This window comes from Ctenopharyngodon idella, chromosome 19 (genome assembly GCF_019924925.1).
Source record: "Ctenopharyngodon idella isolate HZGC_01 chromosome 19, HZGC01, whole genome shotgun sequence".
Classification (NCBI taxonomy): Eukaryota; Metazoa; Chordata; class Actinopteri; order Cypriniformes; family Xenocyprididae; genus Ctenopharyngodon; species Ctenopharyngodon idella.
Window position 1 is genome coordinate 26,181,419 of NC_067238.1, and position 16,016 is coordinate 26,197,434.

Genomic DNA, 16,016 nt, shown 5'->3' on the forward strand with positions numbered 1-16,016 from the left:
TAACTGCATGTAGTTAAGATGCATGGGGTTGGTACCAGAGAACTAAATGCCAGACTCGCACTTCAATTTACGGCCTAAGGCAAAGGTGGCAGCATGGTGGACAGCATCTCTCTGGGGATGTGACAGTTGCAGCAGGAATGAAGTCCTGGAGGCTATCCTAGCCAATCAAAGTCAGAAATTAAGTAAGGCTCAATAAAGTAATTAATCGGAGCCTGGTGAGGCTAAATAAGCTGATTACTGGCTGAGCGATACCATCTCTTCCTCCTTAGGTAATCTGCTTTAGAGATCTGTTGTCATCCTATCCATTTCCTCTCTCTCATCTCTCACTTTTTTTTTCCTTATTGTCCTCTTTCATTGTCAGGTCATTAATCAAGGCCCTTTAACTCTGCCGAGATACACTGAGATTTCAAATAATTCAACTATTTATTAAACAAATGGGCTTAAATCTGCTGTGATAAATATGGTTGCTGTAAAAATGGCATGAGATTTTATTAGGGCACATGGATGAGGTAAATTTGTTCATTTAATACAAAGGTTCCAGTTTGTTTTGATAGTGTAGTGGAAAGCAGGAAATAAGCAATGCTAAATGTAATTTAATGTAATTTAGCAGACGCTTCCAAAGTGACATACCTCTACAGATAGGCCGGTCATCGCTCCAGCCAACATAACTGTCTGTAACTCGCAGGCAGGTGATGCTTTTAGACCCCTGAAGCTCATATCCTTCATCACAAGAAAAGTGCACAGTAGCACCCCGCCTGCAAAAAAAAACAGATTATTATTTTGAAAGAATACCAACTCATACATCTATAAATTCTACATTATGGACTTTCTGTACAGTCAGCCGGTCATTATGGCAAAATAAATCCTAACAGGGTAATCAGGCCCCTGATGTGGAAGTTTATTTTGTGATAATGATTAGTCGCCGCACATTATCCTACTTATTACACAGCTACTTAGCAAATAAATAAATAAATGGACATGAAATATTGATATGAGTTGAAATTATTGTATTTTGTGAGAAAGAAAGTGAGTGCACTCAGTGCAGAGTCCTATGAAAGACATGAAACTAGCACAGGAGATTGGAGGCCAGGGATAAAGATCAATTATGCAGTTTATCAGTCATTGTACACACATTTCTGGCTGCAGCATGGTGCGATTGTTGAATTAGATTAATTACATTACATATTAGGGCTGTCCCTGACTAAAGATTTTTCTAGTTAACTAGTAGTCTAAGCCATTAGTCAACTAGTCGCACGTTTATGATAATAATTTAATTACATAAATATATACTAGGGGGCATAAAATAATGGTTTGAGTTTCAGTGCTGAGAAAGAATAATGTATCTTACATTGATACCACTGTTCTACACTACGGAGAAATACTATACTATAATAATGAGCCTTTAAAATATAGTGCAGAAGCACACGCATAAAGCTTGCTGCAGCGACACTGGCAAAAGTAAATATTATGAACATGATAGAAAGAAAAAAACAGAAAGGAGACTGTCTGAACATTTTAATAATTTAATAACAAACTAGTGTTTTCGGAGTCAATGTCGGCGGTCAAGATGAAGTTGACGATGCTCATCTCTGCTAATTTAGTTTCCACGCTCCACACAAACACTTGGATATGCGCCTAATAATAGTGCACATTTATCTAGGTTTACAGTACATTAATTAGAGCGAGCGACCATCTAAAGTGGTAACATTAAACTACCTACATGTTTTAAATGATAAGTCATGTTTGATGTCGATGAATGAAAGATGAACGTTTGGATTTTCTGCCAGATATAATTACTACATGGACCTGCTGTGTTTTTTTTTTTTTTTCCTGCGACTAACCGACTAATTAAAATTAGGTTGACTAAGCCTCTTCTTGTTGACTAACATTTAGTCGACTATTAGAGGGCAGCCCGATTACATACAGTCAAACCAAAATTTATTCAGACACCTTGAACATTTCATTCATTCATACAGTTTATTCACTGTATGAAGAATTTTTGAGTATAATACAGTGCCCTCCACAAATATTGGCACCCTTAGTAAATATGAGCAAAGCTGTGAAAATAAATCTGCATCGTTTATCCTTTTGATCTTTCATTCAAAAAATTCACAAAATTTTAACCTTTCATCGAAGTAAAACAATTGAATGTGGGGGGAAACTCACATTATGAAATAAATGTTTTTCATCGGGACAATGGTCCAAAACAAACATCAAAACCAACACAAAAATGTGTCACTGAGCACAAAATGAAGCTTCTGCCATGGCCATCCCAGTCCCCTGACCTGAACCTTAAAGAGAATGAGTGGAGTGAACTGAAGAGAAGCACCACCAACATGGAGCTGGGAATCTGAAGGATCTAGAGAGATTCTGTATGAAGGAATGGTCTCTGATCTCTTGTCAGGTGTTCTCCAAACTCATCAGGCATTTTAGAAGAACACTCAGAGCTGTTATCTTGGGAAAAGGAAGTTGCAATAATTGGGTGCCAATAATTGTGGCCAACGTGAACTAGAGAAAAACATTTATTTCATAATGAGCTTTTTCCCCCATTTTCAATTGTTTTACTTCAATGATAGGTTAGAATTTTGTGATTTTTTTGAATGAAAGATCAAAAGGATAAACAATGCAGATTTATTTTCACAGCTGCCTTTGCTCATATTTACTAAGGGTGCCAATAATTATGGAGGGCACTGTATGTCACAGTTTTTTTTTAATTTTGCTATCCTCACTTACATAAACTAACTATAGTGTCCTGCACCCACTAGTAAAAATATATCAAAAATATCAAAAATGTGGTTTGACTGTATATAACCCTAATAAATCTAAAACGCCTAATAATAAGTCTAATAAGCCTTATAAGTCTACAACTTAACCTTTGGAAAAGAAATAAAGGAGAACAATATTATCTTCTATTGTTTCCCTGGATTCTTTTCCAACTGTGCAAAGTGCTGATGTCAGGCGACTCAAGCCCTTCACAGCAGTTCCCAACCTCTCACATGTGAGCTGGTATCTGTTCATGGCTAAATCAAATAGCATGTCAGCATAAATACGCCCTCTATCCATCCGGCAGCAGTGGTCCTGTCTGGTCTTGGTAATGGACAGCCTTTAGGAAACTGTGATGTGCGCATCCAGATGCATCACTGTGCTGCTTCCATCACCTAGCCGCTGATGAAGGGGTACTCAGGTAGCCGGAGCCAAGAACATTCCAGTAAAAAAAGTTCGATTGTCTTTCACTTCCCCGCTGTGATTGCCCTGAGAGCTAGTGAGTGTAAAACGGATTGTCCCTATTTGTCTGTGTTAGAATCCTCTAGGGCGCTGCCATTCACCCTGCGGGGGGACGCTGACAGCCTAACTTGCACCGCAGGCCTCTCTGTAGCAGCACTGTGCCTGGAAATGACACTACTATAGCTCTGTCCCCACTCAATTAAATAGGTCCGGACCTCTGTCTCATTTTCAATCTCCTTGCCTCTCTGTTCTCTTTTCTGATCATAAATGATGGTTCACATTTCACTTGGTTTCTTTCCCGGATCATTTCTACCATTTTCAAGTCCCCTTCATGTATGTCTTTATATATTGAATGAAACGCTAAACTCACAATGTTTCAAGATGGACATCTTATTACCTTTTTTTCTGTTATCAGAATATCACAATTAAATCAATAGAGTAGTGAATTTTAAATAATTTTACTACTATCCATTTCCAATGTCTCACATATTCCAAGTGTTTTTCTTCATCTCTAACATGTTGTCTTAGAAATATCGTTTTAATTTAATCAACGTATATCCCTTTTGTATATGCCTTTTATATAAATACAAAGCAGACATATTAATGTTTTGAAGAACTGAAAACCCTTCCTCTCTTTCCATCTCTATCTCTCTCTCTCTCTTCTCTCTCTCTCTCTCTCTCTCTCTCTCTCTCTCTCTCTCTCTCCCCCTCATGCTCTGACCTTTGGGGGCCCACAGCCCATGTTTATGCTGATCAAATATCCTCCCTGAGCTTCGAGAATTAAAAGGCCAATGAGAAATTAAACAGGCGCCCACCTCCTGCATCTCTTGCTATTCATCATCCTGGCATTACAAACACTAAATTAACTGCACACCTCTTTTCTCTCTCCTCTGTGTCCTCTCAGTGGACTATTTTAATAAGTAATCTATAAACTCATTTCTCACCTGAAATCAGAGCCTTTTCTTTTGCCCCTCTCTGGGATTCCTGGATCTGGACACATGTTGTGTCCTTGTGCCACCCCCATCTGAGATACTGCAAAAGACAAGAAAGGTGAAAAAAGTTGGTAAATAGTAGGATAACATACAATGCCCACATCCCCCACCTTTCATTTTCCTTTTGACCATGTCATCAAATATCAGCACATGCATAGAATGATCATACTTCTTTTATTAAATTAATTTAATATGCTAAATTGCAGCCTTTACTGATCTGATCGCACTAAGCCATGTAGAGATTTCAGTTTTATTTAGATTATGTACAGCCCTATTTATTTAATTGTATATTATATGTAGTTCCATCACAATCCTCTGTACAAGATGCACCCCCTCAAAATTTGCCCCCAGCGACATGTTGCTGGTGTTTTTAATATTTAATTTTATTATAATTAAGTCATGGAGTTATTCTATGAATTAGATGTACATTTCAAACATTTGTATTATTCATCATAACCCAATTGAAACAAACTGAGTGGAATCATTCAATCTGCATTCAGTTTATTGCTATTATAACATCCCATTCAATTAAAAATATAGGCCTATAGATAATTCATATAATTACAAAGTGTAACTCAGATTTTCAGATATTTAAATGGGTTAGTTGATTTATCTTTTTTTTTTTTTTTTTTTTTTTAAATCTATACGTTTAAATAAAATATTTTATTTAGTATTTTACAGTCATGGCATTATTTTAAACAATTAAAAAAGTAATACAACTATTAAACATTAGATTATTATTATTATTTATTTTTTATTTTTACAAATGATTCTAAAACAGGACCTATTATGTCCTTTTACAAAGTCTTGATTTTGTTTTTGGGGTCTACTAGAATAGGTTTTCATGCTTGAATGCTCAAAAAACACTTAATTTTTTCAGATATTTCACATTGTTGCAGCACCTTTCTTTACGGTCTGTCAGTACTACTCTGTTTAATTCCTGTCTTTATGAAACACCTTCCTCCGAAAAGCACAATGTACTCTTATTGGGTCAGCTGGTGTGTTGTGATTGGTCAACTGCTTCTTGCTTGTTTCGAAAACGTCACCACCCATAACATAAGTGCAAGCTTCAATACACTACTAACACAACTCAAGCAGGCCTCAGCCCCTTTACTTTGAGCATGCCTTGGCTGGGAATTATTTAAATTAGGAATATTGTGACATGTGCATTCCCGAAAGTAAACTCAAGACTTCAATGGAGTCATTTTAGGGAATTCAGTATCAATAAGAGTGCTTATTGATACAGAGAATAACTCCCTTTTCAAGTGGACTTTGTACTTTGCAACTTTGCAGAACTTTTTCATATTCAAACAGCAACATTACACACTAAGCACAATAGGTCGTTACCGACAAGTTGACAACAAGGATAAGTTTACTCCAAAAGGCTTCTTGACTCAGGTAGGAGGTCATCCAACCCCAGTAGTGGGGCAAGATGCCCCTCTTTCATGATTTTCACTTTTGTGTGATAAGAAATAAATTAGCAAATGCTTCCATCTATGTCCCTTAATAATACACTGAAAGATGCATCATCATCCTGTACTTGCTGAACTCAATAAATGCACACTGTTCTTAAGGGTCACTTTCTCCCATCTTACCCTACTATTTTTGTTGGTAGAGAGAAAAAAAAGAATAGAAAGAACTGGCCAAATGTTGTCTAAAATGTAAGGTTCTCAACATTAATATATGGTGTACTGAACTGTTGCTTAAAATCAGTATCACACTCGCAATTGTGCAGTTGGTCTGAACATCAGCGTGAATTTACCTTGTAAAGAAAGCAAGGCCATCTGTAAATGTATTCGGCTGTCTACACAGCCTGCCCAGGAGGTTTATTGAATGAACAAAAGAATCAATCAGTCCTCCCAAGAATGCCAAGATATTTTCAGACATCATTATGCGAGTACAAAATTTTCCTTGGCATCACACAAGCTGAAGTCATCCAGCCCTGCAGGAAGTGGAAATGACACCCGGGGTCAAAGAGGTTGGCTGTAGCCTTGGTTTCTGCAATAGGTGGCTAGGAGGCAGGAGAGGATAGTGGAGGGAAAACCTGAAGTGACACATGTTGATTGGCCGAGGCGCGCCTGGGTGCCGGCCCTCATGCATATTGATGTGGGACAAAAGGCCAAGCTTGTCAGCGCTGCCGTTGAGACACTGCCGGCCACGGTGACGGTATTGAGATCCCAGATGACACCCTCAATGGGCACATGCTCACACGGGCAGGCTGACATTTTCTCACAATGATGCAGAGGTAATAGAAATGTAAATAAAGACGCCATAACAGAAGAAAGCAGGCTGAAGAAGACTCTCAGCACACAGAGCAATTACCCCAGCCCTCGATAAGCTTTTTCTTTCTCTGTTTGCCTACAATGGAAGCGGTAACTTATTTTCCCTCCCCTCTGGCCCTTAGGGAGAAAAATAGCTCCATTTGTCTCCAATTGACATAGCGTAGAATAAAGATAACGTTAATGTTCAAGGTTGTGTGCTCGTGCCGAGCGTGAGGACACGCTGCAAGTGTGGTACTACTTTCATCAACTCGTGGACAACGGAATTTGCACACTGACAATGCTTAAAACCCCCGAAAATTCATCTGGAAAAAGTAAGAAAGTTTTGGCCTTAAATGGTAATATATTGTAAGGTTTCAGATTTCAGAGTTGTGAATGTTTCGTTTCAGTTCACTCACGCTTGATATAAACAACATCCAGCAAATAGGACACATTCCTAAATCGACATTTTTTTTCTTTTCTTTTTTTTAATATTATATATATATATATATATATATATATATATTAAAAAAAAAGAAGAAAGAAAATCATAAAAATGTTGATTCAGGAATATGTCCTACTTACTGTATGTTGTTTATTCTTTTTTATTATATGTATATACTTTAAGATTAATTTTTTAGCTAAATTAATGTTGTACATACTGTTACCGTTAAATATAATTATTCACAAATTGAGATTTTGCACTGCGTTGCTTGGCAATGCCAAGGTCATAGGTTCAAATGCAAGTCGCTTTGGATAAAAGCATCTGCCAAATGCATGAATGTAAACGCAATGTGGATTTAGGAAAATGTCATGAAGAGGTTGACTTACAAACTGATATCTTGCTGTGGTTGTCTTTACTTGGCAGCATCTTCACCCCTCTGGACTTCAGCTCTGTCATCTTCTTCACTGAAAGTCAAAAGCAATATAACATTTTATTTGAGAGCAGGAAGGATAAGGAAAGAGGAAAAAAAAATATAATTATAGACCAGATGCTTGCTAGGCATTACAAATCATGAACCGCATTGTAATTACAATTACAGTCTTTCAAAGAAGCTGTCATTCTTGTGCAAAAAAGCCTATTGTGTTTGAACAATGCTCAGCATGTTTGTTGAAAAAGCAACAAAATAATGCAAGCGCGTATTCATACGCACACACACATGCAGTCGTTGTTTTTCTTTTACATTGTCTCAGAGCTTCAGCACTTAAATGGTCTCAAAAGAAAATCAGCATTTGGGTAAGCATTTGTAATGGAGATGTTTACCATTAGCAACCAGCTGTTTTAGCAAAACCGAATACTAACAAATCATTTAAAATAGCGCATATTGATTAAATTATATTTGCAACTACCTTAAATGTGAAGTGTGTCATTTCTGTTTCTTTCTTTCTTTCTTTCTTTCTTTTAATAGTTTTCTTTCTTTGTGGTTTCTAGTTTCCTTACTATCATGTTTCTATGTTTGATTTGTTTGTTTGTTTGTTTTTTTTTTTTTTTTTTTTTTTTTTTGAATGAGAGCTCTCAATGTTCAGGGTAGAGTTGCCCATAGTGACCAAAGTTCCAAAGTGACCCATATCCGATACACTATACACGTGGCTATACAGCCCAAGGTAGACATATTGACCCGGAAAAGCTTAGGCCGAAGTAAAAGCGGTGCGATCTGCAATGAATGCAGACAAAAAGATTATACAAGCTTTTGCTTTCTGCACCATCTTTAAAAGTTAAGAAAAACATTGGTCTCTTAAGGTGGAGAAAAAAGAGGAGAGCCTTTGTTGCAGCCTGGGTGAATGTAGCAATGATCGCTGCTGTAATCTCTGTGGTTGGTGTCCACGAGTTGGCGTCATGCCACTTTTTCAATGACGTACAATTTGCATTGACGGGAATATCCAATCTGTCTGCTTACATGGCAGATGCAAATGCAAGTATTCGATTAATATCAGATTTATTTCTACTTATGATTGAGGCCTGAAACCGATCTGAGAATATCAGAATCCATGTGCTATTTTCCTGCATGCTTACACATTTGTGGGTCATATCCGATCTTTGCCACATGGGAGAAAAAAAAATCAGAGTCGTGTCACGTGAACCGTGTAATGTAAATGCAGCCTTAGTGGCCCTAAGTTTCGGGGCAGTCGTAGCCTAATGGTTAGTGAGTCCGACTGGTAACCCAAAGGTTGCTGGTTCGATACCAGCACCGGCAGGAAATGGCTGAGGTGCCCTTGAGCAAGACACCTAACCCCCAATCGCTCCCTGGGCTGCCCACTGCTCCGGGTGTGTATAACGGTTTGCAGTGTGTGTGTGTGTTCACTACTCACTACTCTGCTCCTAATGTGCACTAACTTGGATGGGTTAAATGCGCTCGGACAAATTCCGAGTATGGGTTACCATACTTGGCCTTTACGTGTCACTTTCACTAAGTTTTAATTTACATACAGCTGACGCAACCGGCCCCAGATCCGCAGAATATACACATTGCGTTGTACGACGTAAAACAAATCAACTCACAAACACTGAAAACTGTCTTAAATTTTTAAGTCAAAGTGATGAAACCTGCAAAAAGTTCATAAAACAGAGCGTAAATGACAGAAATTCTGAGAAATTAAATAGATGGACACCTAAGATCTCTCTCTCTCTCAAATCACTTTACCCTCTCTCTCCATACCTAATCTTTGACGGAGTTGGAAAAAGATTGCGATGAAGCTAAGTAGCTTGTTATGTAAAGAGTGTCTTCCTGTTGGATGTTACTCATTGTGGAGCATTTCACTAAAGGTTGGAGAGAGGAAGGGAGGTAAAATAAAAGGGAAGAGGTCAGTGGAAAATCTAATTAAGAGCTTAGCTCTCCTCTCTCTCTTCCTGATACTCTAAAAGTATTTATTTATCAAACTCCAGTCCTGTAATCCCATCCCATCGCTCTGATCTGCTTATGGAGGAGGTGAAATTCCTGCAGATTCCGTCTTTGTTTCCTGTAGCTGAGCTGACTAATCCCGTTCCTCTGCTCATCTCCTTTGAGTGGTGACCTTTGAACTTGAGAGTGTGATGAGAGTGCCGCCAGTAGCACAGCTGGTGTGTGTATGTGTGTGCGTGTGTGTGTGTGTGTGTCTACGTGTCAGGTGTTGGGGGTATTCATGACCTTTAACTGACTTAATAACACTTGACCAAGATGATTCAAATTATTTGACTTTAATTCTAACTGCAGGCAGGGGAAATCTCTGCAGGGTGCATGACGACTACAGATAGCAAACAGTTGCAGTGAATCTACAGTGAATCTCATTTTTTAGGTTTTCTGCACTGGTCGTTGGGGGGATTCTTTAAAATGGATTTAAATCTAAAATTAATTTTTTTTTTGCTCCAAAACAATCACAAAATTCATATTTTTGAGATATAAGCATTCCAAACTTACAGTCTCTCACTTCCTCTAAAATGGATCACAGATTTTCATGACATCACTGTGCACTTCAGCTTCTCATCAGATCTTCTGTCCAATCAAATGCTCTCTAGAATCTAAAGTGTCCCGCCCCCTACATTATAAATAGACGCTGAAGCTGTGGGTAAAATCTGTCACTTGTTCACACATTTGCTATTTTCTACATGATGAATGGCACATAGTGCACTATACAGGGGGTAGGGATGGATTAAAACAGTGTAAATATGGTTTCCATTGAGGCAAATGAAGTCTGGTTTCATGTTAGTGTCACACGAACCGCAGCGCACACAGTCTGCTCTGGTCCAAAGACATGATAACACAGAGCAGATCATATCCGCGAGTAGGAATGGGTATCGTTTACATTTTATTGATACCAATACTGATACTGCTTATCAATAACGGTATTTATCGATACTGTTATCGATACTACTCTCTATTATTTGGTGCAAAAAGACATGATGTGAAAAGATGTTGAAAATTTTGAGTTATTTTATTACTGCTGAACTTTACTACTGCAGTTTACAAATGCCTCTAAGCAAACAGAAAAAGGAACAAAGCACATTTTTAAAATAAAAAGGCCCTTCAAAGAGAGAGAGAGAGAGAGAGAGAGAGATTTCCTCAGCATACCTTTAAAAATACCATAGCAAAAACAACTAGCCTAACTAATGCAAATTTCACGCATTATTAAAGACAAGTAAAACACTCAGCAATAAAAAAAAGGACAAAAAATTGGCATTCACAACAAATAAATACAACTGTACAAAGATATGATTGAAATAGACAGTGTTTTAAGATGTTCAGGTATTCAGGTACAGAAACTGTAATCAAATGTAAAATAACACTGCACTTTATAAATAAAATATACATTACAGTTACAAAAGTTGTTTTTTGTTGTTTGATGGCTCGAGCTGTGATATAAACTAAACGCTATTGGCTATTTTTTTAAAAGGGGAGGAGCTGTTCGATATGTCCCACCCTGAAATTACGTCAACACATTAAATAATGCTGCGTGTTCCAAGGCACTTCAGTGGGCCTTTAACAGAACATGAGGGAAAAGAGCTGAAAGATCTATTGGTATAAAAAAAAAAAGGTATTATGTTTTATAATTACACAATATTTTATAAATAAACTATATGTAAAGCTTGAAATATATAAAATAATATCTACTTCTACCTTTTATTTAGACAACATTTATTTAAAACTAACTTAATCTGAAATTAAAATGAGGAAACAAACTCGTGAAGAGCAGAATACTGAAAACAGCCCTTCATATTTCTAACATTTCGCTTTCTCTGTCTCTCCCCTTTCAGTTTTTTTTTTTTTTTTTCCCCAGATGTTTTTGACAGCTAGGACCCCTGAGCTGTTTCTTGGTCTTGTTACATAGACTTACACAAGTAAAGGCACCAGTCCCACGACTGCCCATCTCTTACCTTGATACTGAGCACTGAAGCCTCTCAGTTTGTGGTTTCCATCGGATGTGAAGTGGAGTCTCAGCCAATTCTTGCTGCTGATGATGGGCGATGGCAGGTTTGGACCAGTAAACCTGTAATATTGAAGAGAAGACAGGATTTATTGAGTGTAGTACACTTACTTCTTACTTTCTATGTGGAACACTGAAAAAACTAGAGGTTTCTCTTTCCCATGCAATTACAAACAAGTAAGGCTTTCAAGCTTCAAAAAAGATGCAGAAGCACCATAAAAGTGGTCCGTGTGACTCATGCACTATATTCCAAGTATGATGAACAGAACAACCTGTAGGTCCTTTTCCGAAGCTTGAAAGCTTGAGGCCCAATTAATTATAATCATATCTAGTGACCATCACGGTGTTCAGAACTTCTCCTTTTGTGTTTTTCAGAAGGAGTCATAAGGATTTGAAACAATAAGAGTGAGTAAATGATGACAGAATTTCATTTCTGAGTAAACTATTGCTTTAAGCTAGAGAAGGGAAAAGAAAAACATTTCAAGTACAAGCATTTTTCACAACCACATGGAGTCAAACAATTTAATACTAGACACCCTTTCAAAGCTTTCAGCCTGCGCAATCTTCTACAAGTGAAAAAGATCTTCATAAAATAAAAATAACAATATAAAGAATGAAAATTATATATATATATATATATATATATATATATATATTTTTTTTTTTTTTTTTTTTTTTTTGTACAATTAGCCCAATAGCAACCCACCTTCCCTAAGCTTAGATGTATAAGTGCTCAGGTCTTGGGATTGTCAGAATTAGTGTTAATTACTTAGATAACACAGGCACAGTAGGACAGCTTCTTTATTTTAGTGAGCGTTAATCGCATAAGCTGAGAAGGAAACAGAAAGTTGTCTGACAAAGAAACGTAAGCTCATCCTTTTAGTATTTACCAAATGTCAGATTTGGCTCAACAAGCCCTACAAGCACAAAGAAAGACAGACCTAGCGAAGAAGGGAAAAAGAAAGTGAGTGAGGATGAGTGAGGAGGTATGAATAGTTTACAAGAGCTTAGTCTACGTTCCCTATTTATTGCACATCTGATGCAATGAAGTATTTTTAACTTCTTCTCCAGCTCAGACCGACCACGGCCACCAGCAGTGACGAAAAGGGGATAAAAATGGGTCTGAGTCACTAACACTATAACTCTTTTTGCAAATGAAATCATTAACATTTAAATGACTACACGGAATATGTGCGTCTGTTGCTTATGTCGTAACGGCTTGGTTAGTTCTCATTCTGTGGAGGAGCCTCTGACCAGTGATTTTCTTAGCTTTTAATATATTTTACTTGCAAACCATCAAAGACACAAAACAATTATCTGGTATTATTTGGCAAGGAAAATGAGACCCAAAGAGGAACATCCAGATCGTGATTAGACGTAAAACAGTTTTCAGTGAATTGCCTACATTAGCTAAAAGACGTCATGGCTCCATGTCAGGAACATATGCTAGAAAAGTCATTTTGTGATGGTTACATATGTGGCACATTACAGTCACTTGTCACTTCACTTCTTTTTAATGACCAGTCTTGTTAGTGAAGCTAATTGGACTTCCTGGAGTCGCCACTGCTCGGAGTAACCCATACATTGCAGTTCAGAGAGCTCTCGCTGTTTAAAAACAGTTCAAAAGACATATAATTTGTCAGCATTTGTAACATTTATGGACAATTGTCTACATAGTGAATGTTAACATAGGTAAACAAAGTGACGTCGGGCCCGCCGGCGGGGATCAGCCAATATTTAAATACGGTTTTAACTTTGCAGTGTGTACATACTGACTGATTCACATTGTATAATTCTAGTAATACCATACAAATACGTCAAGACACCACCTTAAACCACTTTATTTACCCATAATAGCAAAGAGTCTGAAAGCCGCAAGAGCTTTTTCATTACCGCTGAGCCAAATTGAGCCACACTGTGTTTCTTTTCAAGTACATTTCACTAGAAAATGCCATCCTTCTGACAGTCCAAGTACGTACTTTGCCTGTTTTTCATTCTCCCGCACAACAATAATAGTGGTCAAGCAAACACAGTGAGTCTAATCGGAGTGAATGAGTTCTCTCACAGTGTTGTAGAGAGAGTATATTCCCTTGAATGTCAGGCGTGTGGACCTGTTGTAGTGTCAAAGCTTGAAGCCCAAGGGTGTAATCATGGAGAATGAAGTGTACCACAGCGCTACTGATGCACCGGTGCCTGTCATAATGCTGTGATGCTAAAACAGCAGGGAATCACATAGTCCTATTTTAACACACATTAGCGCAGTTGGGGCTCATTAACTGAAACAGGCCCAGTGCTCTCATGGGACGCAGGAACAAGACTGACAGAACATCTCTGTTAGGCATCTAGGGGATTGGCGAACTCGCTCTTCTAGGCATGTTCGGCTCCACTATGCTGGAACATCCAAGAGCAGAACATAGTACCATTACTTTGATGGGTGGATTTACAGCTATGGTCATCTACTTGATAAGAATCTCCATCTTGAACACGTAACACTATACACCTTAAACCTTTAAAGACCTAAAATGATACAAAATCTGCAAACAACAACAACAACAATAATTGATCCACTTCAAATATTAACTACTCTAGATGGATCCTTGTCAAAGCTACAAAAGTAATTCAGTCAAGAGCACTGAGTGATTTTATCTGTGTTTTTTGTTGGATTAACATTAAAGACAGACAGCAGCTGGTAAATGCAGTCGCTTTAAGACATAATGCACAAATCCAATGATACACAGCCGTTTGTATAACAATATGTTGGCTTTCTCAAGCCCACATAATAATACCACCATACATCTAAACCATAACATATGCCGCTGACAGGTGTAACCCAATTCCTGACTAAACTTTGTGTCCCTAAAACAGTTCACGGATAAACCGTGACACCCCATGTAATGTTAAAACCATCTTCACAATAACCGATGGGCATGGAGATGGTGAGAACAAGATTAATGCCTTCCACAGAATCAATCACCCACAGGTCCGCCTTTACTGAAATTAGTTTTCATCCTCTCAAGCACATTATTTATTTATTTATTATTATTTCCCCCCCATTCTCTAGCCCCTTTTTCCTTTGAGGCCTGCCAGAATAATGGAAGTGGCGTTGAGTTCTGACTACTTGTCACATGACATTAGACTTGATTTACGATGGCAACCAACGGACAGATTAAGTGAGTCTCGGTGCAGATTGCATCTTTTATTGCGCTATTGCCAGCTTTTGTTCTCGCACTGGAACAGGTGGATAGACATGGGTCACATCGAGCTTCTGTTTTCACACATTGGGATGGATTCACATCTTTCTATTATTTATCTAGAATTCATTACTTTTCTCATTCACTCTCTTCACTTTCTGAGTGCAAGATCTTAAGATATTTCCCACAATAAAAATAGTTTAGTGTTGTTTGAACAGTGGCTTTCACTGTATGAAACTATGATTTGTAAGACAGCTGTAAAAGCTTTGTTCAAATATTGAATATACTCTTCATAATCATCTTTTAAAATGAGTGTGTCGACTGATCTAATGCCGAGGGTGTTCTCTACCACAGGAAAAGGATCTTTTTCATAATTATGTCCAATTAAACCAAAGCTGAGAAAAAAAAACATGTCAAAATGGTTAAATCTTGCCCGATTATACTAAAAGAAACACAATTCTCACAAAGTAAAGCTCCGCTGCAGATGTCGAGAAAAAGATTGCAAGTATGCTGTGAAAAACAATTCTTATTATGAAATATATTGCAGAAATGTGCCAAATGCTGACATCTAAAAATCATGACAATCAACTAACTAATCCTTGTATGTAAATGAACAAACTTATCTTGACATTGCCAAGTGTGATAAAATCAACAAGAGAAATGGGAATAAGAATTGGGCAAATGTGACAATTACATAAATATTTATTTGCAGTTCAGGACCATTTGAATTAAAAAAATACATCAATCCGATGAATCATGCTACAATTATTGGTTCAACTTAAAAAATACGAGTACTGGTATAAAATTGCAGAAAAGTCTCTCTATTAAAATAAACAACATTAATATATATATATATATATATATATATATATAATTTTTGTTTATTTAAAATATTTTTTCTTCTTCGGATTATTGAATTGGACTCCATTTTAAAAGAACTTTGTGAAGGAGTAATATTAAATCATTCAAGCCAAAGACTGTATGCCTGTGCTGTGTTACATAATGTAAAGTTAAAAATTAAAAAAATAAGGAAAGGAGTGTGGATCATTCTGCTCTTTTGATTAAAAAAAAAAAAAAAAAAAAAAAAACCTCAAGCTTTTACGGATCTACGCACCATGGGTCGGTAGAGCAAAGTGATTTTTTATCTTTTTGTGATATGTGGACAGTATGTGGACAGTATGAAGTGCTTCATACTCATTAAATTACTTTCTTTTTTTTTTTTTTTTTTTTTACAATGCCATAAGACCACTTTAATAACATGTAAGCATTCACCATCAATAAATCATTAAAGATTTTGATTGGCAGTGGACATTTCTTGAAAATGAGGCACATAGTGACCTTTATCCCATTCCCAATTCATATTCTCACAGATTTAATGATCTCACAGGTGCCTGATTGGAGCTGAAAAACTCCCAGATCAATTTGATGGATGGCCTACAGTCACCAGACAG

The 16,016-nt window shown here is 37.3% G+C and overlaps 1 protein-coding gene across 2 annotated transcripts in view; it reads right to left on the minus strand.

Annotated features, from left to right (window-relative positions):
* csmd2 (CUB and Sushi multiple domains 2) overlaps positions 1 to 16,016 on the minus strand; it is a 291,911-nt gene that overhangs the window by 136,723 nt on the left and 139,172 nt on the right. For both annotated transcript variants that reach the window (XM_051873150.1, XM_051873151.1), the window contains exons 6-9: positions 11,325 to 11,437; positions 7,307 to 7,384; positions 4,170 to 4,257; positions 631 to 755 (exon numbers count right to left, since the gene is read on the minus strand). In XM_051873150.1, the coding sequence (XP_051729110.1) occupies positions 631 to 755; positions 4,170 to 4,257; positions 7,307 to 7,384; positions 11,325 to 11,437 (404 nt within the window). The remainder of the gene's footprint in view (positions 1 to 630; positions 756 to 4,169; positions 4,258 to 7,306; positions 7,385 to 11,324; positions 11,438 to 16,016) is intronic.